Raw genomic sequence first — 22,233 nt, forward strand, 5'->3', positions numbered from 1 at the left:
CGGGGAAAGCATATTTGCTCCGCCTCCGCCGCGCACGGTTGCCCTCCGCAGTTTCGCCGCCCGGCTCTCACCCGACCCTCCACCCATCCCCCTCCCGGATCGCGATGGACGCTGCATCCCCCAGCCGCCGCCGCCGGCAGCACCACGCGGGGCTCTGAGCAGCTGCAGGGCCTGAGGAGACGCGTGCCGAAGACGGGACGTGAGCTGGCGGCCGCCGGTCTGGGGAACCTCTCGCTTCCCTGTCACCAGGTCCTGGCGGAGGAAGGGGAGGGACGAGACGCGGCTTTTCCTGTGCCGCCTGCCCGGCTCGACCTGCGCGGCCTGCAGCTTCCTGGGAACTCGAGGGCCGCGGCCGGGCCTTGCTCTGCCCGCGGCCTGCTTGGAGCTGGACCGGGGTGGTTTGGGACGACAGGCCCGGGTAAGAGCTTGAGGGAAGGGGAGGCGGGAGCGCCTTGGGCGGTCGGAAAGGCCAGGCGTGGTGCAGGCATCTGGGATGCACGGCCGCGGGCCGGGAGCGAGACCCCGGACCCTGGTGAGGTCGGCGGGGCTGCCGCCGACTCACCCGCTTAGCCCCTTTGTTCCCCTCCTCCGGCCCTGCCCGCGTAGGGACCCGGCTTCTCCGAGCTGGAGCTCATGGCTGGCCCCCCTTGTCCTTGAGAAGGGTTCGCCGCCCGGCGGGGCCAGGGACGTCCCGCCGGGCCTCGGAGTTACGGGCGCCGCTCCCGGGAGACCCATCGCCCTGCCCGCCCCGGCGGCCTCCTCTCAGGGAGAGAGGCTTGCTGCTCGTCCTCCCAAACTTACCCTCCTCCTCGACACAGGTACCTAACTTAGCCGGGTTTGGTGCCGGAAGACCAGAGCGCGGTGCCTGCGCCGCCCGGTGCGGAGTCGGCTGGGCCCGGAGTGTTGGGTCATCCCTGCAGATCGCCGCCTTTGGGTGCCCAGCGGGACCTGCCGCTGGATTTATACACCTGCAGCTGGGTTACGTGGGACCCAAAGCTGTCCTTCCGTCAGGGCGCTTACGAGCTTTTGTAATGCTTATTGGGGCTGCTTCTCCGATGTTGTTGCTGCTGTCGTTGTTGTTAACTAACTGCCCCATTCTGTGGGGCTGGGGAAGGAGGACCGTAGATTGGCCTATGTTCTGATCCGTAACGTGTTAGTCCATTGCACTTACTTTTAGCATTTCTTTTTAAACTTTTAAGAACAGTTGTCAAGACTGCCAAAATTCCTAATCAAGTCTTTATTCATAGATAGATCTTGTATCTAATTATCATTTGTATTTGGACATCTTAGGAAGAGCAGTAAATAAATTGAGAAGTCAGTAGAATTTATGAAATTGGAGGTAATTTTAAAGTAGAAACTTAATTTGGGGGGGAATTGGATCAAAGTGCTTAGTCTCCTTAAAATACTGAATCTAACCCTTATCAGAAGATCGGTTTTGGGTGGAGGAAGGGGAAAGAAGTTTGCTGGAAAAAAAAAAAAAAGAACCTTTTTAGTAAGGTGTTGTTTGCTTTTTGGCGCAGACGTTAGTGATAAGCAGTAGTGGGATCCGAAGCTTGTTTGATTGTCTTTGACAAAGACGGCTCTGGTTTCCAGTTAAGCAGCAACCTAATCAGCTTATACTCTTGTGCAAAACTGGTTTTTATTTAGTACAATGTATGAAGTTAAACCCGAGGAATAAGGAAAGTTGAAAAACTGCATTAAGCACGCTTTCGAAACATACTTATGAGTCTTTTCTAATTCCTAGGAGGACACCACAAAAATTTGGCTCTAGTCGATGTAAAAGAAAAAAATTTTAAACCCACGCTGATCAGTCCTGGACATTTAGAGGACTTTTTGCCTTTACTTTTTAAATTTGAGCAAAGAAGCTTTTAAAAACAACATGGCAGACGTGGATCCAGATACATTGCTGGAATGGCTACAGATGGGACAGGGAGATGAAAGGGACATGCAACTAATAGCCCTTGAACAGCTATGCATGCTGCTTTTGATGTCTGACAACGTGGATCGTTGTTTTGAAACGTAAGTACATCCCTTCATCATCTTCCTTTGGGGTTGCTGTAGGGACATCTACATAACATGTTTTCAACCATTTGCTGATTTCAGTTTGTGTAGAATTTTGTTTAGTGAGTTTTAAAACTATCTTTTAAAAAGTTCTTGCAGTTTTCCATTTACACTTTCCTGAGAAATAAAAATTGGTAGGTGAACTAACTGTAGTAATGATAATTGTGATGACACAAATGCATGTTTATTGGATGAATAGGAATTAGGGAATACTGATTTTAACCCATAGCTTGATTGATTCAATTTCAAAACATGTTATGAGCTGGGAGAATACAAATACTTCTTTAAAGGTGGCTATTTCTGTATCAAGTAATTGGCTTAAATTGACATGAAAATGCAGATGATAATGAACATATGTTCCCAATTGCCCTTTCTTCATTGGTGTTAAGTCTTAGGACACTGTACCTTTTTTTTGGGTGGGGGGGGGCAGTGCCACATGGCTTGCAGGATCTTAGTTCCCCCCCAGGAACTGAACCCAGGCTACTGCAGTGAAAGTGCTGAGTCCTAACCACTGGACCTTCAGGGAATTCCCTGTACTTTGTTAAGCAAATCATTGCTTTGTAAATTTCAGTTTGGAGAGGGTATAAATTGGATGTTAACCATATAGCATACTTTCCGGAATAGTAGAAACAGACTTTGATGTTTGGAGAGTTTAAGCAGTTTTATTCAGAGGTTGTGTAGAATTTGTGCAAAAATGCAAAGGAATCAGTACTAGACTGGTCATTAATGCCATGTTTTTCCTCTTATGTGATACCCAGTTAGATTAACTGTTCTTCTGAATGCTGAACACGTTTGGTTTTCATTGTTTATTTTACATTTATATTTACAATTTTGAATTCCGGTGATAAGTAAATGAAAACTCAGATGCTTCTATATTTGTTCTAATGCCGTTTTGAAGTAATTAGTAGAAAATGTTTGAGATGTTGACATAAAATTTGGTGTAATTATCTTAATTTCTTTGAGGTGAGAATAAGGGCTGAATTACTAAATTGACAAAGCATTTTTAATCATCTTCATTTTTGAATGATTAATGAAGATGAATTAATAAATAAATAGTTAATAATTCTTAGTTGTAAATCCCATTGAGACAGTACTATTATGATAAAAATCCTTATGAACAAAGTTCCCAAATCACAGTCTGTTAGTGACTCCTTTATTTCAAGTAGTTATTGTTATTGGCAAACTTTGAGAACATAATAATTTTGCTGCTCTGTTAATGCTTGTTTTGGTCAGATTCATAGAAAAGTGAAATAGGTTTTTGAACATTCATAGATTTCATTAGAGGGTTTTCATTGACCTGAGAATTATTTTTGGTATTTTAAAAAGTAAGTCATACCTACCAGTCAAATCAACTATCATGTCTTCTATTAAGTAGTAACATATAGTAGAGGAGTTTGTAATGGCATTTTTTAGAAGTGTTATTATATTGAAACAATTTTAAAGGAAATTTTAATTTATTTAAAAAACTTTTTACTTTATAAATTTATTTATTTTATTTTTTTGACTGCGTCGGGTCTTCGTTGCTGTGCATGGGCTTCCTCAGGTTGCGGCGAGCGGGGGCTACTCTTCATTGCATGGAGGTACCATGGATGATTCAGGTTACAATGGATGATGATGCCGTTCAGTGAGAAAGAACACTGGAAGAGGACCATGTTTTTGTTTTTTGTTTTTGTTTTTTGGGGGTTTTTGGCCACGCCTCATGGCTTGTGGGATCTTAGTTCCCCAACCAGGGATTGAACCTGGGCCCCTGAAGTGAAAGCACCAAGTTCTAACCATTGGACTGCCAAGGAACTCCCATGTTTTGAGGGACTGAGATCATGAGTGTGGGTGTGGCTAGATTCTCATATCTGGTTTGCATTTATTGTGTTGCATTATGTTGTTTTGACTGAAATATATGAAAAAAAACTCATCCCCCCATAGATGTAGCTGGAAAAGGGAGGAATGTTGTAATGATATTTTGTGTGTAATTATGGATATTCATCTTTGATATCATATGAAACTGAGGGGGGAGTGTAGTTTCTTTTTTTTTTAATTAATTTTTATTGGAGTATAGTTGCTTTACAATGTTGTGTTAGTTTCTGCTGTACAGCAGAGTGAGTCAGCTATACATCCACTCCTTTTTGGATTTCCTTCCCATTTGGGTCACCACAGAGCATTGAGTAGAGTTCCCTGTGTTATACAGTAGTTTCTCATTAGCTATCTATTTTATGCATAGTAGTGTATAGTCAAGTGATAGTTTCTGAAGGGTTAGTTATAATGTGGATTCTGAAATATCAGTGAACTTGTCATACTCTTGTACATTAAAATCTGTTGGTCTCTCTGGTACTTTGAATGGGTTGGTTTTTAAAAAAATATTTATTTATTCTTTTGGCTGTGCCAGGTCTTAGTTGTGGCACGCAGGATCTTTAGTTGTGGCATGTGGGATCTAGTTCCCTGACCAGGGATTGAACCCAGGCCCCCTGCATTGGGAGTACGGAGCCTTAGCCACTGGACTACCAGGGAGGTCCCTGAGTGGGTTTTTTTAAACCCATGTTTAAGTTTGAAAGATCATGCACTGGTCATGTGAAAAGTATTGGTCTGCTGAGTTATACAGATATTCCTAATGTTGCCATATGTCATTCTACAGTATCACAAATTCACATTTGTTATTGCGACTACTAATCTCATCAGAAAGGTCTTTAAATATTGAGAAGCTCTGTCAAGCTCCTGGTGGCAGGTACAAGTTGTGATTTTTGCTTGAAAGCTTGAATGTTATCATTGGCAACAAATACTGTCAGTTGTTTTTCCTTGAAGTGAAAGGCTTACTTGGTTAATTTTTGAGAAAATGTTTGCCAGATATCCAAGTCTGAATAACCACAATTTGCCTGAAGTTCTTTCAAGTAAAAATGATGTTGCATGAAAAAAAGTGGCTAGTTCAGCTCTCCAACAGTTGTACAAGTACTCTTCCTGTGCAGAAGTGCTTTATGCTTACTTTCCATTTCCTTAAGTAGGATATTAAAAAGATATGTATTCAAGGGTTGAGGTTTAGTAAAATAAATAATTTTTCCCCCCATGCTAGAGCTTGGCAGTGAAGAATACCATACCATTACTAGTGGTACAGTTTAGTGCCGCTGCCTTGATTCATGCTAAAGCACCAGCAGTTTTATCCACCATTGCTTTTGCATCATTAGTGCACGTCAACGCAGGGAAGAGAGGGATTAAAGAAGAGAAAGAATTATGTTGCATACTCGTGAGAGGTCAAGTAGGGTGAAGACTAAAAGGTGTCCTTTGGATTTAGCAACATTTCCAAGATCATTGATCTTTTTTCTTTTTAATAAGTTTATTTGTTTTATTTATTTTTGGCTGCGTTGGGTCTTCATTGCTGCGCGCAGGCTTTCTCTAGTTGCGGTGAGTGGGGGCCACTCTTCGTTGCAGTGTGCGGGCTTCTCATTGCGGTGGCTTCTCTTGTTGCGGAGCACAGGCTCTAGAGTGCAGACTCAGTAGTTGTGGTGTACGGGCTTAGTTGCACCGCGGCATGTGTCCCGGACCAGGGCTTGAACCTGTGTCCCCTGCATCGGCAAGTGGATTCTTAACCACCGTGCAACCAGGGAAGTCCCAAGATCATTGATCTTAATGAGAGCTGAGTGGAGTGGCTTGAGGGCCAGATTTGAATGAGTTGAAGAAAGAAATGGAGACAGGGAGTATGGAAAAATTTTTGAGAAGTTGTATTGGAATGGGAGTGTGGGGCTTTTTCTTTTAGAGGTCAGAGAGTTAGTAAAGAAAAAAAAAAGTTAGGAGAGAGAATGGATAATTCATAGTATAAGGATTCTGAGAAACTGGGAGTAATGTGCATAATATGAATCACGTGGGGATCTTGTTAACATTGCAGATTCTGATTCAGTTGGTATGGTGTGGTGCCTGATATTCTGCATTCCTAGTATGCTCTCAGATAATGCTGAAGTTGTTGGTTGGAAAATCCCACCTTGAGTATTAAAGCTTTGGTCCACTGGTGGAGAGATAGATTTAAGGTAGTGTGTTCCTTGTTGTAACACAGGAAAGAGGAAGATGTTTTAGGTTTTTTGTTTTTTTTTTGTTTTTTTTTTTTTTTTGGTGGTACGCGGGCCTCTCACTGTGGTGGCCTCTCCCGTTGCGGAGCACAGGCTCCAGACGCACAGGCTCAGCGGCCATGGCTCATGGGCCCAGCCGCTCCGCGGCATGTGGGATCTTCCCGGACCGGGGCACGAACCCGTGTCCTCTGCATCAGCAGGCAGACTCTCAACCACTGCGCCACCAGGCAAGCCCGATGTTTTAGGTTTGATGGTAAAAAGTTGAAGGGATTTCTGTCTGATGACGTCTGTTTTCTCCCTGAAGTAGGAGATTGAAAACAATGGTAATATCTAGGATTGGTATGGGGAGATGATTATGTTCATGCAGTGCTTGTAGCTTCATAGCAGATATCCCTGCCTATAAGCTAACTATACGCAGAGTTCCAGTCTTAAAATATTTTTATGGTCTTTTTTTCCCCAGCTTTATTGAGGTATAATTGACTATAGTCTAAAAATACTGATTTGACCGTATTATTCCTCTTTACAAAATCATTTGTGTTCTTTACCTAGAGAATAAAATTTAAATGCCTTCAAATACCTCTGCTGCATCTCATGCATACATACTATTACTTTTGTTTTTCCATTGCTAACATATTGCTGTTGTACAGTAGCTAATATCCAGATATTGAAGAAATTCTTTATATTGTGCCTGTTTTCCATAGTCCTTAAAATGCTTATAGAAAGTACTTTTGGAGTCAAACTGGTTGAGGAGTCTCCTGGAGGAAGAGCATCGTGTTCTTCTCTAAAGGAGAAACAGTGATCGCATCGATATGTATTGATGTTTTTTCTACCCACTTGCATTAATGTACCTGCCTTTTCCATATTTTCTTCTACCCAGTGGCAGAGTAATAGGGAAGTGAAATTACTTTTTTTTTTTTTTTTTTTTTTTTTTGCGGTACGCGGGCCTCTCATTGTTGTGGCCTCTCCCGTTGCGGAGCACGGGCTCCGGACGCGCAGGCCCAGCGGCCATGGCTCACGGGCCCAGCCGCTCCGCGGCATGTGGGATCCTCCCGGACCGGGGCACGAACCCGTGTCCCCTGCATCAGCAGGTGGACGCTCAACCACTGCGCCACCAGGGAAGCCCAAAATTACTTTTTTTTAATCAGTCCTGCAGCTGAGCCTTCCCTGCACAGAGAATGCTCATTGTATCAAACACATATAATCCTGAAAAGTTAGATAAGTGAATTTCTGTAAACAGAGCAGCTGTATATGTGCTTTTCAGTGGACAGTAGAGAGAAGTGCTGGAAGATGAGAAGCATGCTCTGTCAGTGTTCTAGGGGGCTCATAGATAATGAGCTTCAGTGAGCTTTCATTTTGTTTTCAAAGTGTCTGTCACCTTAAAAATGTAAAAAACAAAACACTCTTCTAGTTTACAGCGATATATATGTATACTTTGCATAGTACTTGTTGACCGTGTCATTAGATCTTTTAATTCCTCGGAGCCCAGCACTGTTATTCTCATCTTTGTATCCTACCCCCAACACTTAGCACAGTGCTTGGCACCAAAAGGCATTCAGTAAGGGACTTCCCTGGTGGTCCAGTAGTTAAGACTCCACGCTTCCACTGCAGGGGACACACACGGTAGGTTCGATCCCTGGTTGGAGAACTAAGATCCCACATGCCGCAGAGTGTGGCCAAAAAACCCCAAAACAAACAAAACAAAAGGCATTCAACAAATAAATATTTGTTGAACGAATTGTCAGTTTTGTGTGTGTATTTTAATTGGAGAAAAACAAGTCTACATATTGGAATTTGACTTACTTCTTTTTCTTTGAGAGGGAAGGCTGTAATTTTTAACTGTATGCCAAGAGTTATTGTAAGTTAAGCAATACAGAGTCAAGGCTGGGGGCAGGGGCAAGAATGGAATAAAAGATAAAATGGATCAAAAGATGTTATTTATTATCTTCAAGAAACAAAATTTATTAATCTTTTACAGTTAAAATTTTTAGTGTTTTTTTTTTTTTTTTAGTAAATGAAGTGCTCAATTTAGTGACTATATTCAGTAAAATATCACCACGATAGATAACTTCCTTTATCTAAAAGAAGTTAAATTTCTTTATATTGTAAATCTTCTGAAATCTTGGTCCAAGTCATATAGTCTGGAAAAAGCATATGGTAGTAATAGTATAGAAACGATTACAGTTCCTAAGAGAAATTCTTTCTCTTTGTAACCTCATGAAACTTTTTTTGCTCTTGTTTTAGGTTACTTATCTCTGTTTCCATTAGGGAAAGATTCTTTCATCATTGCAGGTAGCATTTTGGAAACTATTGCTTAAATTGGATTCATCTGAACATTCTACTAAATCTCATTTGTGTGGTTGACTGATCTGACAGTTCTGTAGAGATTGAGTGATCTTAAAGTTTCCTAATTAGGACACCTTTGTGTCTTTAAATTGGTATTATAGTATAGTACTGGGTTTAATATGTAAAAATAATTTCTACCTATGATGTAAGAGGTAAATATTTAGCAAGTTTAAAAGTTTTAATAATCCTTTAATTGTGATGCATCTATTTGTGCCATAGATTTGTTCTTTTAGCACTATTCAGGGAGGACTGTGATTATTATATGTATGCTATTTAATTTTGTCATTTAAATTACATATGGATTTTGGCAAACGGATACAGTTGTGTAACTACCGCCACAACTAAAATTCAGAACAGTTCCATCATTCCCCAAAATTCTCTAGAGTTCTCCCTTTGAAGTTAAACCCTCCCCCAACCCCAGTGCCTGGCAACCAGTGGTCTTTTCTCTGTTGCTGTAGTTTTGACTTTTCCAGAATGTCATATAAATGGAATGATATATACAGAGTGTAGCCTTTTGAGTTTTCTTGTAGTATATTACATTTGAGAGTCATCTATATGTGTATAACAGTAATTGCTAAGTAGTATTTCATTTTATGGATGTACCACAGGTGGTTTATCCATTCACCTCTTGAAAGACATTTGGGTTTTTCTAGTTTTGGTGATTATAACCAAAGTTGCTATAAACATTAGCATACAGATTTCTGTGTAAATTTGAGTTTTTATTTCTTCTGAAGTTCTTACAGATAAATCTGACAAGATGTAGAAACCGATGAACTGATTGCAAAATTCATTTGAAAATGCAAAGGACCTAGCTAGCCAAAACATGAAGTATAAGGTTGGAGGACTAATACTACTGTATTTCAGTTCTTACTATGCAGCTGCAGTAGTCAAAACAGTTTAGTATTGGTATAAAGGTAAATGGATCAATGAAATAGAATAGAGAGTTCAGAAATAGACTCATACCTAGACAACTTATTTCAACAAAGGTGCAATGACAGTTAAGTGGAAAAAGGATATTTTTTTATGCTGCTGGAACAACTTGGTATCTATATGCAAAAAAGAAAAAAATTAACCTTTACCTGTACCCCACACCATATACAAAAATAAGTTGAAAAGGAATCATAGACCTAAACATAAAACCTAAAACTATAAAACCTCTAGAAGAAAACATAAGAGAAATCCTTTGTGACCCCAGGTTAAGCAGATATTCTTAAATAAACACCAAAAGCACAATCCGTAAGAGAATAAATTGATGTGTTTGAGGGGATTTTTTAAAATTAATTTATTTATTTAAAAAATTTATTTTTGGCTGCATTGGGTCTTCATTGCCACGTGCGGGCTTTCTCTAGTTGCAGCGAGTGGGGGCCACTGTTCATGGCGGTACACGGGCTACTCGTTGCGGTGGCTTCTGTTGCAGAGCATGGGCTCTAGGCGCATGGGCTTCAGTAGTTGTGTCATGCGGGCTCAGTAGTTGTGGCTCACAGGCTCTAGAGCACAGGCTCAGTAGTTGTGGCACACGGGCTTAGTTGCTCCGCAGCATGTGGGATCTTCCAGGACGAGGAATCGAACCTGTGTCCCCTGCATTGGCAGGTGGATTCTTAACCACTGTGCTACCAGGGAAGTCTGTGTTTGAAGGTTTTTTACTAAATTCAATTTCTGTAATAGAGGACTGCTCAAGTTACTTAATTTTTCTTGAGTGAATTGTAGTATGTCTTTCAAGGAATTGGTCTATTTAATATAAATTAAAATTTATGGGCATAATGTTGTTTGTAGTATGCTTTTATATCCTTTGAATGTTTATATGGTCTGCAGTGATAATTCTCTTTTTCTTTTTTTTTCACACACACACACACACACACACACTGTATTTTATCTTTACAAGAGCTAAATAAACTGACAACAAGCATTGTAAATGGATGACCACAACAAAAGCAACAGTGATTGCAATTACCAAACACGAAACACACTCATACTATGTCATAATATTGACATTCAGTCCAGTAATCCTCCACTGTAACAACTCCTTTACTTTGCAGTGAAAATTGATTTGTATATTTTTTGCCTCTGAGTCCTTGTGGGATTTTTTTTTCTTTTATTCAAACAGAAAGTCACAAAAATTATAATCATCCTCATCAGTTCACTCAGTCCCATGTAATTATTTTTTTTTCATCTTGATCTTTTGTTAGCACTTTTATGAATTCATCAGTTTTCCATTAGAGTTCTGAAAATGCTTATTCATTCAGTTCAGCAATGTAGTCAGTTACCAGAAACCTGTACTTGTCAGAGTCTTTTCCATGAATTCCTTGAAGATGAAACGCTTTTATAGGAACATTTTTGCAAAAGCATCAGAGTACACCCAGAACTGTCTGTAAATGATAATTCTCTTTTTCATCCTGATATTGGTAATTTTTATATTTTGGTCAATCTGGTTAGAGATTTATAAATTTTATTAATTTTTTCAAAGAATCGGCTTTTAGTTTCATTCCTTTTTTCTATTTTTCTGTTTTAAGTTTCATTGATTTCTGCTCTTTATTATTCCCTTCTGGGTTGATTTGGGGTTTAATTTGCTCTTTTTTTCTAGTTTCTTAGGTAGAAGCTGAGATTTGAGACCCTTTCTAATATAAATTTAATACTATAAATTTTTCTTTTATATTTTCATTGATGTTCTATATTCATTTTCACTTGGTTCAAAATATTTTAAAATTTTCATTGAAACTTTCTTTTTTACCCTTGGGTTATATAGAAGTATGTTGCTTAATTTTCAAATATTTGGGGATTTCCCAGATATTTTTGTGTTATTATTGTGGTCAGAGGACACACTTAATATTATTTCAGTTATTTTAGATTTATTAAGGTTTTTTTATGGCCCACAGTATGGTCTATTTTTGGTAAATGGACCATATGTACTTGAGAAGAATATATATTCTTCTGTTGTTGGGTAGAATGTTCTACAAGTGTCAAATTAGGTCAAGTTGATTGACAGTGTTGTTCAGTCTATATCCTTGTTGATTTTCCGTCTGTTTTATAGGTTACTGAGAGAGGCGTGTTGAAGTCTCCAAGTATAGTTATCGATTTGTCTGTTTAGCTTCATTTCTCTCCATTTTTGCTTCATGTATTTTGAAGCCCTGTTAGATGTCTTAAGATTGTTTTCTTGTTAAAGCGACCCTTCTATCATTATTTAATGTCCCTATTTATATCTGATAATTTTCCTTGTTCTGAAGTGTACTTTGACATAAATATAGCTACCCCAGCTTTTCTTTTTTTTTTTTTTTTTGCGTTATGCGGGCCTCTCACTGTTGTGGCCTCTCCCGTTGTGGAGCACAGGTTCCAGACATGCAGGCTCAGCGGCCATGGCTCATGGGCCTAGCTGCTCCGCGGCATGCGGGATCTTCCCAGACCGGGGCATGAACCCGTGTCCCCTGCATCAGCAGGTGGACGCTCAACCACTGCGCCACCAGGGAAGCCCCCAGCTTTTCTTTTGATAGTGTTTGTTTGCTATATCTTTTTCCACTTTTTTGTTTTAACCCATCTGTAGCGTGAGTATCTTGTGGACAGTATGCAGTTGGCTTGTGTTTTTTAATCCAGCCTGACAATCTTTGTTTCTAATTGGTGAGTTTAGACCACTTACATTTAATGTAGTTTTTGGTATGTTTACATATGTGTCTAACATTTTATTTGGCTTTTTTGTTGTTCTGTTTCTTGTTTTGTGTCTTTGTTTTTTCTTTCCTGCCTTTTGAATTACTTGAATATTTTTGTAGCATTCTATTTTAATTTACCTATAGGTTTTTTTGACTCTGTCTCTTTGTATTTTTTAGTGGTTGCTTTAGGGATTGCAGTTAACTCAGAGTTAACGTTTAACCATTTAAAGTGAAATGATGAAGGCTTACAACTATGTAGATTCCTTTATCCCTGTGTTACAGTTGTCATATGTATTGTCTACATATGTTGAAAACATCAAGAGACAATGTTGTAATTTTTGCTTTCAGCAGTTTAATAGGGGGAAAATAATCTATTATATTTACCCAGATATTTATCATTTCTGTTGTTCTTCCTTCATTCCTGAAGTTCCATGTATCTCTCTGCTGTCATTTCCTTTCATCTTGAAGAACTTTCTTTAGCATTTCTTTTAGGAGAAGTCTTTTGGTGGTGAGTTCTCTTAGTTTTCCTTCATCTGAGAATGTCTTTATTTTACTTTCATGCTGTGAAGATATTTTTGCTGGATATAGAATTGTGTAGTGCCAGTTCTTTTCAGCATTTAAAAGATGTTGTTCCACTATCTTCTGGCTTTTATGGTTTCTGATGAGAAATCTGCATTCATTCTAATCTTTGTTTGTGTTGTTTTTCTTCTTTCTGCTTTCAAGATCTTTTTTTCTCTACCTTTGATTTTTTGCAGTTTGATTGTGATTTGTCTGTACATGGTTGTCTTTGAATTTGTCTTATTTCAGGTTTAATGAGCTTCTTAAATCTGTATGTCTTTCACCAAATACAGAAAGTTCCTTCAAATCTGTATTCTATACCAATTTTTTTTCTCATTCTGGGACTCCAGTGGCACAAATGTTACTTTTTGATATGCTCCCTCAGATCCCTAAGAATCTGTTCCCCTTTTCCCCCCCACTTTTTTTCCCTGTGTTCTTCAGACTGAATAATTTTTGTCGATCTGTTTTCAGATTCACAAACTCTTTATCTGTCATCTTCATTCTGCTCTTGAGCCCATCCAGTGAAGTATTCTTTTCTCCACAAACTGTTTTTTCATTTCTAAAATTTTCATTTGATTCCTTTCATACTTTGTATTTTTCTGTTGAAGACTTCTGTTTCCAATCATTTCAAGAATGTTCACATTCAGGAGTGTTTGTGGAGTATAGTTATAATAGCTGATTTAGAGTCCTCTCTGATAATTTTAACAACTAGGTTGTCTCAGGCTTATATGTGTTGACTGTCTTCTTTCTTGAATTGGATAGATCATATTGTATTGATATTTTGTGTGTTTTAGGTTGTTTTGGATTTTATCCAAGACATTTGGAATATTATACTGTGAGACTCTGGGTTTTATAAAAACCCTCTGGAGAATGTTGATTTTGTTGTTTTCTTTTGCATGCAGTCATCCTGGTTAAATTTAGACTGCAAGCTCTGTCTTGCTCTCTGTGGGTGGTGGTTCCAATGTCAGTGGTTTCAAAGCCTTTGTTATGGTGTTTGGGTCTACTTTGTGCATGTGTCACTCAGTTTAGTCTGGGACTTGGGTGGTGGATTATGTCATAGTGCAGTTGTCAAAGTGTTTGCTATTGTTTTTTATCTTTGTCTTCCATATATTCAGAGGTGGACTCAGAACTTGTGTCAGGGATCATTTTTCTAGCTCCTTTTTCTCTGAGATTTCCCCCACATCTTTCAGCTACCAGGAACCTTTTTACTAGTGTTCTAGCTAGAAAACTGGGGATCTCTTGAAGTTTTAACCACATTTCCCCCACTCCCCACCCATTCTTCAACCCCCTTGTGCTGTCATATACTTTCTGGGACTGGGACTGCCCTCAGTGTGAAAGTAGTAAGAGAAAAGACAGAAAAAAAAATAGCATGATTCCTTTCATGCTCTTTTGGCTATAGGGGCTCCTTTTCTTAGTTCCCAGTTCTCCCAGGGCCTTAGATGTTTGTGCCACCTCTACTGCACTGTGCATGTATCACTGAGTTTTGTTTGGGGCTTTCACCTGGGTCTGGCCTTGAGGCCAGACTGGGAGGAAGATACCCCAGGAATTTCTCTTCATACCCTCTGGCTCACAGAGGCCCCTTTTCTTGGTCCTCTCAGAGTTCTTTTGTACCCCCCTGCTACGTGCTTTCGGGAGTTGGCCTGTCCAGGGATCAAAGCTGGAAAAGACAGGAGGAAAGGAAAAAAGCCCTTGAAACTCACTTCCAACATGGGTCATTATGTTTTGACTTCCTTCCCCAATCCATCTGCTGTTGTCTAGCTTATTTCGGTTAACAGATTTAAGTTTATTTTGGGGAGTTATGAAATAGGTTTGTTTCAGAAATTTAGAAAAGGCAGAAATCTAGAGAATGAAAATTATAATTGCACCATCTAGAAATAAGCCATTTTAACTTTTTGCTCTACTTTCTTTGCATATTTTTATGTGATAAACACCAAAATGGATATATTTTTCCCTTTTTCTTTCTTTAATTAATTTATTTATTTTCGGCTGTTTTGGGTCTTCATTACTGTGTGTGGGCTTTCTCTAGTTGTGGCAAGCGGGACTACTCTTTGCTGTGGTACACGGGCTTCTCATTGCAGTGGCTTCTCTTGTTGCAGAGCACGGGCTCTAGGCGTGTGGGCTTCAGTAGTTGTATCACGCGGGCTCAGTAGTTGTGTCACATGGGCTTAGTTGCTCCACGGCATGTGGAATCTTCCCGGACCAGGGCTCAAACCTGTGTCCCCAGCATTGGCAGGTGATTCTTAACTACTGCACCACCAGGGAAGTCCCCCTTTTCTTTATGTATTTGTATCATTAGTTCTTAGTAAACAGCTTTAAAAAACCTGCATAATCTGCCATACGGATGTGTCATATGCTTAATTATACCCTTGTTATTAGATATATAGGTTATGCAACAATGAGCATCTTTGTACATGCATTTTTGCCTGATGGTATGTTTTTTTGAACTGCTGACTTCAAAATTACATGTAAGAGGAAACCAAAGTTTGCTTATCTGTTTGGATTAATAATATTTAATTGTTTTTAGAAGTCTGACAAAATATGTTCATATATAATTAACCTTCTCATGAGTAATTTCAAAGTGGAACTGCTATTGGTAGCAGACCTTGTGGTTTTTGATTGTTTTGAACTTTACAGTTGATTGCAGGAGAATCTAATTGAAGATAATGTTACAAGTTTTTATTCCCTGGAGGAATGAATGAGTAGGTTAGTGAATTTTTTTTAATAAATTTATTTATGTATGTATTTATTTATTTTTGGCTGCGTTGGGTTGTCATTGCTGCACGTGGGCGTTCTTTAGTTGCGTTGAACGGGGGGCTGCTCTTCTTTTGGTGTGCAGGCTTCTGATGGTGGTGGCTTCTCGTTGCGGAGCACGGGCTCTAGGTGCGTGGGCTTCAGTGGTTGTGGCTCATTGGCTCTAGAATGCAGGCTCAGTAGTTGTGGCGCACAGGCTTAGTTGCTCCGCGGCATGTGGGATCTTCCCGGACCAGGGCTCCAACCCATGTCCCCTGCATTGGCAGGCAGGTTCTTAACCACTGCACCACCAGGGAATTCCCTGATTTTTATCTTTTAAGAGAAATCGGAATGGAAATTCTATAAGTTTATTTATTTTATTTATTTTTGGCTGCGTTGGGTCTTTGTTGCTGCATGCGAGCTTTCTCTAGTTGCAGTGAGTGGGGGCTACTCTTCGTTGCAGTGCATGGGCTTCTCATTGCAGTGGCTTCTCTTGTTGTGGAGCATGGGTTCTAGGCACGCGGGCTTCAGTAGTTGTGGCTCGTGGGCTCTGAGTGCAGGCTCAGTAGTTGTGGTACATGGGTTATCTGCTCCGCAGCGTGTGGGATCTTCCTGGACCAGGGCTCAAACCCGTGTCCTCTGCATTGGCAGGCAGACTCTCAACCACTGTTCCAGCAGGGAAGTCCCCCAGAATGGAAATTTTAAAATAATGTTAATATATTCCCAGTTTAATTAATTAATTAATTTTGTATCTGCCTTAAGTACATGTTCATACAGAAATAAAGTCTGTATTGGAAATACAGAAATAAAATGTGAGTGTTGAATTTGGGGGGGAGTTATTTATGACTTTTGCTGTTCTAATCAGAGATTTTGTATATCCTGAAGTATTTGTCTATGTATATGTATACATCTTTAGATTATTTTTGTTTTCTTGGTGGAGGTTTGAATATTCTGTGTTTCATTTTTAAAGTTTATTAAATTCTCTCATAGCTAGCCAAATTTTATGAAATAAAGTTTTAAAAAAATATTTATCAATTTAGCACAAATGTAAAGGTAATATCATTTTTAGTGGCCTAGGGGTGGGGTAATAGGTACTCTAAAATGCTTCTGATGGGAGTATACAGTGGTATAGCCTCTTTAGAAGTCAGTTCGATAATATCTGTCAAACCAAAAAATGTACTCACAGAAATACTTCTGAAGGGACTTCCCTGGTGGTGCAGTGGTTAAGGATCCGCCTGCCAATGCAGGGGACATGGGTTCAAGCCCTGCTCCGGGAAGATCCCGCATGCTGCAGAGCAACTAAGCCTGTGTGCCACAACTACTGAGCTTGTGCTCTAGAGCCCGCGAGTCACAACTATTGAGCCCGCATGCCACAACTACTGAAGCCTGCGTGCCTAGAGCCCCTGCTCCGCAACAAAGAGAAGCCACCAAAATGAGAAGCCCGCGCACCGCAACAAAGAATAACCCCCTCTCGCCGCAACTAGAGAAAGCCCACACACAGCAGTGAAGACCCAATGCAGCCAAATAAATTAAATTTAAATAAAGAAAGAAAGAAAGAAAAGAAATACTCAAAATCTTTCCTTCTTAAATACTGGTACAAATGTGCAGATACACTCCCAATATTGTTCACTGCAGGACTGCTTCAAGTAGTAAAAAAACTGGAAACCATCTAAATGGTTAACAGTGTATGGCTATTCATTATATTGGCTATTATGTAGACATTAGAAAGATTGAACTAGACCTATTCATATTAATGTGGGAAGGTGGTCACAACATATTGATTAAAGAAATGAGCAAGTTATAGGATGGTATTTGTAGTGTGATCCTACTTGTAAATAACAAAAGCTTGATGACCAGGCACTGGAATCATCTGATGACTTGTTCTCTCACATGCACTTGAATACTGGCTTTTAGTTGCATTTGTTAGAACATCTACTGGCCTTGCCATGTGGCTAATTGAGCTTCCTTACAGCATGGTGGTTGTGTTCTAAGAGCAAGAGTCCTAAGAGAATCCAGTAGAATTGAGTTAATGTTAGAAGTCACAAAGTGATAACTTTCACTGTAATCATAAACCTGCCTGGAAACGTAAACCCTCTCAGTAGAAAGAATATCAAAGTCACCTTGTAAAAAAGAATTTATGGATATGTGGGATGGGAAATAATGTGGATATCATTAGAAAATACAATCTGCCACAATATATAATTCTTCAAGCCTCCATTCTTTGCATATACTCTTCTCCTTACTTAGAAGACAGGAGCTTGTCTGCTTGGCAAACTTCTACCCTGTGGTTTATGGAGCATCTTTTATGTGCTAAACACTATATTTTATATACTTTATCCCAAGTTCTTGCAATAACTCTTCAAGGCAGAGAATACCTTGATTTAACTCAAATTTCTTCCTTTTTTTGTGAGGTCTTCCTTTCCCCAAATCCCCTGAGCTGAGCTTTCCGTCTCACACCTTTTTTTTTTAATTGAAGTATAGTTGATGTGCAATATTACATAATTTATAAGTGTACAACATAGGGATTCACAATTTTAAAGGTTACACTCAATTTATAGTTACTATAAAATATTGGCTATATTCCCTGTGCTGTACAGTATAGCCTTGTAGCTTATTTATGTTACACATCGTAGTTTGTACCTCTTAATCCCCTATCCCTATCTTGCCCCTTCCCCATTCCTTCTCCCAACTGGTAACTACTAATTTGTTCTCTATATCTGTGAGTCTCTTTCTTTTTTGTTAGATTTACTAGCTTGTTTTATTTTTTAGATTCCACGTATAAGTGGTATAATACAGTATTTGTGTTTCTCTGACTTATTTCACTTAGCATAATACCCTGCAAGTCCATCCATTTTATTACAAATGGCAAAATTTCATTCTTTTCTTATGGTGAGTAGTATTCCATTGTGTGTGCGTGTGTGTGTGTGTGTGTGTGTATGTGTGTATTACATGTTCTTTATCCTTTCTTCTCTTGATGGACACTTCAGTTGCTTCTATATCTTGGCAGTTGTAAATAATGCTGCTGTGAACATTGGGCCACATGTATCTTTTCAAATTACTTTTTTGTTTTTGTTTTGCATATATACCCAGGTGTGGAAATTGCTGGGTTACATGGTAGTTCTATTTTTAGATTTTTGAGAAACCTTTATACTGTTTTCCACAGTGACTGCACCAATTTACATTCCTACCAACAATGTTCAAGGGTCCCCTTTTCTCCACATCCTCACCAACATTTGTTATTTGTGTTCTTTTTGATGATAGCCATTCTGACAGGTGTGAGGTGGTATCTCATTGTTGTTGACTAGCATTTCTCTGATGATTAATGATGCTGAGCGTCTTGTCATGTGCCTGTTGACCATCTACATGTCCTCTTTGGGAAAATGTCTATTCAGGTCTTCTGCCCATATTTTTAATCAGGTTGGAGTTTTTTGTTTGTTTTTTTTTATTTTTTATTATTTTTGGCTGCGTTGTGTCTTCATTGCTGCCCACGGGCTTTCTCTAATTGCAGTGAGCAGGGGCTTCTCTTGCTGTGGAGCACGTGCTCTAGGCGTGCAGTCTTCAGTAGTTGCAGCATGCAGGCTTCATTAGTTGTGGCTTTCTGGCTCTAAAGCACAGGCTCAGTAGTTGTGGCACTTGGGCTTAGTTGCTCCGAGGCATGTGGGATCTTCCCCAATCAGGGTCGAATCCATGACCCCTGCATTAGCAGGCAGATCCTTAACCATTGTGCCACCAGGGAAGTCCCAGTCAGGTTGGTTTTTATTTGGATGTTGAGTTGTATGAGCTGTTTATATATTTTGGATATTAAGCTCCCCCCTAAAAAAACTTTTAATGAAACTCCTTCTTTCAGGTTTTTATTACAGCACTTATTATATTTATTTTTACTTACTTAAATTATATTTTTCTCTATTAAACTGAATTTTTTGAAACTGGGATTATTTTCATGTATTCATTTATCAAATATTTGAGTATCCACTAGATAACAAGTACTGGACTTGGTTGTAGGAGAACAGAGATAGATAAGGTACAGACCTTGCTATCAAGTAGCTCATGTTTTCATGGATGAGACAGATAAATGGGAGAATATAGTTTGACAGATGCTTCTGATAGATGGGTTTCACTGAATGTTCTGAAACCACCCAAGAGGAACATAACTGAGAATGCGTGGTGAGGTTTGTCTAAGGCAGGCTTCCAAGAGGAGGTACTCTCTGACCTGAGTGTTCCTAACATTTTTTACATTTAATTTTAAAAGTTTCCTTGAAAAAGGAATACAAGTGAAAAAGAGGAGAAGGGGCTAAATGTTTCTTGCAGAGGGGACCTGTTCAAGGCCACGAGGATCTGGAAAGTCTAGTGAGAGATTCTAGTTGGAATTTAATTAAGATATTAAACAGATTTAGGAGGTAGAACCATCAAGATTAGGTGTTGATTTTTGTATTTTAGAAACAGGAGTTTGGAAGAATTTTATGATTTTTACTTGAGTGGTTGGATGGCAGGTTAGAGAATAAATAGTATGGTTTTTGGTAGGGAAACTTTGTTTAGTTTTGGCAGGTTGTGTTTGATGGTTCCTGAAACATCTCTAGGTATGACAGATGAGTAAAGGAGGCAGTTGGGTCTGTAATTCTGGGCTTCAAGAGAGCAGTTTAGACTAGAGTCTAGATTTGGTGTTTTGCTTTCTATGAGAAATGAGAGATAAAAGTGGATTCACTTTTTTGTGTTGTGGGAAGGTGTGGGGCAGGGGAAGGAGACCTAATGGGGGTTGGTCTAGGATGAAGGCATGTGTGTGGAGGGGTGGAGACATATTAGTGAGGGGTTGGGCATGGGGGTGGAGAGGCAGATCAGTAGGGGAGCTGATGGAATTCTTTTTTGTTTGGTTTCTCTTTCCATAAGCAAAAAAGTTCTTACTTTTTCTTGGTATTATTCATTCAACAAATAAAACTTGAGTATCTTCCCATACGCAGAGAACCCTGTTGGGTGCTGTGTGAAATACATCTCTGTTCCTGAGGAGCTTACAGAGTTTTAGGAGAGAGTTACAGTGGACAACAAAAAATGAAATATAAATTGTCAAAGTAAATTAAGACAAAAAACAGGAGTCCTGTTTTGAGTAGTTAGTAAAGGTAAGCCTGAAGCTGAGGAGGTAACATTTAGGCTGACAGAAGGATGACAAAGAACCAGCCATGGGAAGAGTTGGGGGAAAAGCATTTTAGGCAGAGGGATCAGCACACACATTAGCATCTTTATGTATCTTTATCTTTTTATCAGTCTGTTGAAAACCATGAGTTCATACCAGTACCCCCAGTTCCAATCTAACACCACAGGGTTCATTCTAGTTTTCTCTTTTCAGTGTTTCCAACTCCAGTCCAGTGAGGTATCTGGCTCCCATTATCCTCAATATATTTATTAATTTGATCACTTCCCTTGTCTGTGTCAGTTGCCCATTACTGGGGCATTCCCCTGCATAGATGCCCTCTTTATGTTGCTCATGCTCTCACACCTTATTCCAGACTGATCTTCTCCCTCTAGAAATACTTTGCTCAACACTAGTGCTAAACCTGTCTCTTAATGTGAATGTCTAAGTGGCTATTTCAGTAGTTCAGACAAGAGTTTGAAGTTAGCTTAGATTACGTTTGTAAAAGATGTGGAGAGAAGTGGACAGACTTACGATATATTTTAGAGGGAAAATTGGTGGGATTTAACTAATGGATTGGATGTGTAATGTGAGGAAAATGGGGGGGAAAACTGAGGATGATTCTCAGGTTTCTGGATTGTTGTGATATTTACAAAGGCAGTGGTTTGGAGGTGGAGGCACATTTGTTTTGAATATGCTCATTTTACGATGCCTGTGATAATTCTAAATGGAGATAGTGATAGTGATTTAGTTGGTCTGGGGTAGAGATAACATTTTGGGAGTTTTCATGGTGTGTGGATGAGATTTATAGCTATGGTGTATGAACAAAGGGAATAGATGAGATGAGCTAGAGAAGAGAAGGGAGTTTAGGACTGAGGCTAGAATGGAAAACTAAGGGAGTCATTAAGCCAAGAGAAAATTGAAGAAAAGGTGTGAGATACTCATTGCAGACACTGGAAGAAATGTAGCAGAATTATTGGGCATTGTGTTTATTTAATATTGGTGATCACAGATTTATAATGAGTTTTCTTGATTATGTAAATTAGTTTCTTAGTTAATCTCTGTTGACATGGATACAGACCTGGGCCTAGAAGATAGGCAAGTGCTTCCTGAATAGCCATGAAGCTCAAGTTGAATTTAAAGGCCCAGTTGAAGTATCTATCAACACAGGGTTTCTTTGAAAATGATTCTAGGAAATTGTTACTAACCAACAAGTGAAAAGACAGTTTTAAGGTCTTATAAATGTTTATATCACAGTGACTGTCTTAAAGCAGGTTATCCAGCAGAGTATGTTAAGCAACAACACTTGTTAGTAATTTGTTTTAGTTGCAATATGAACTTTCAAGTAATATAACTATAGTTCTTTCAATTATTCTGTACTTTTCAGAATTCATTAATTACTATTGATGTGTTTTTCTCTACTTTTTTTGCTCAATTTATAGTTAATTTGTATTGTTGAGATTTTTGTAAATTGCTTTGGTTCTAAATTGAAAAATTAGTGAATATGCCTAAAATACCTTCTCATGGTTTTAAAAGTAACTCAAGAGCTAAAAAACAAAAATTTTTTCCTGTCTAATAGCCAAAAGTTACAACAGATGTTTTGTACCATACCTTTAAAAAGTTCACAAAGCAGGTTTTCATTATACCTGACATAAAATAAGCTCTTTTAAAATATGTATGCAGGATATTTTTATTTTTCTCTTAGAAATAAAATTGATCACAGTTAACGGCTGAG

The 22,233-nt window shown here is 39.2% G+C and overlaps 1 protein-coding gene across 2 annotated transcripts in view; it reads left to right on the plus strand.

The window, feature by feature from the left end:
* Positions 1 to 1,879: 1,879 nt before the first annotated feature.
* Positions 1,880 to 22,233, plus strand: part of HECTD1 (HECT domain E3 ubiquitin protein ligase 1) — an 88,203-nt gene continuing 67,849 nt past the window's right edge. For both annotated transcript variants that reach the window (XM_065871078.1, XM_065871079.1), the window contains exon 1: positions 1,880 to 2,019. In XM_065871078.1, the coding sequence (XP_065727150.1) occupies positions 1,880 to 2,019 (140 nt within the window). The remainder of the gene's footprint in view (positions 2,020 to 22,233) is intronic.

This window comes from Phocoena phocoena, chromosome 2, assembly GCF_963924675.1.
Source record: "Phocoena phocoena chromosome 2, mPhoPho1.1, whole genome shotgun sequence".
Lineage (NCBI taxonomy): Eukaryota > Metazoa > Chordata > Mammalia > Artiodactyla > Phocoenidae > Phocoena > Phocoena phocoena.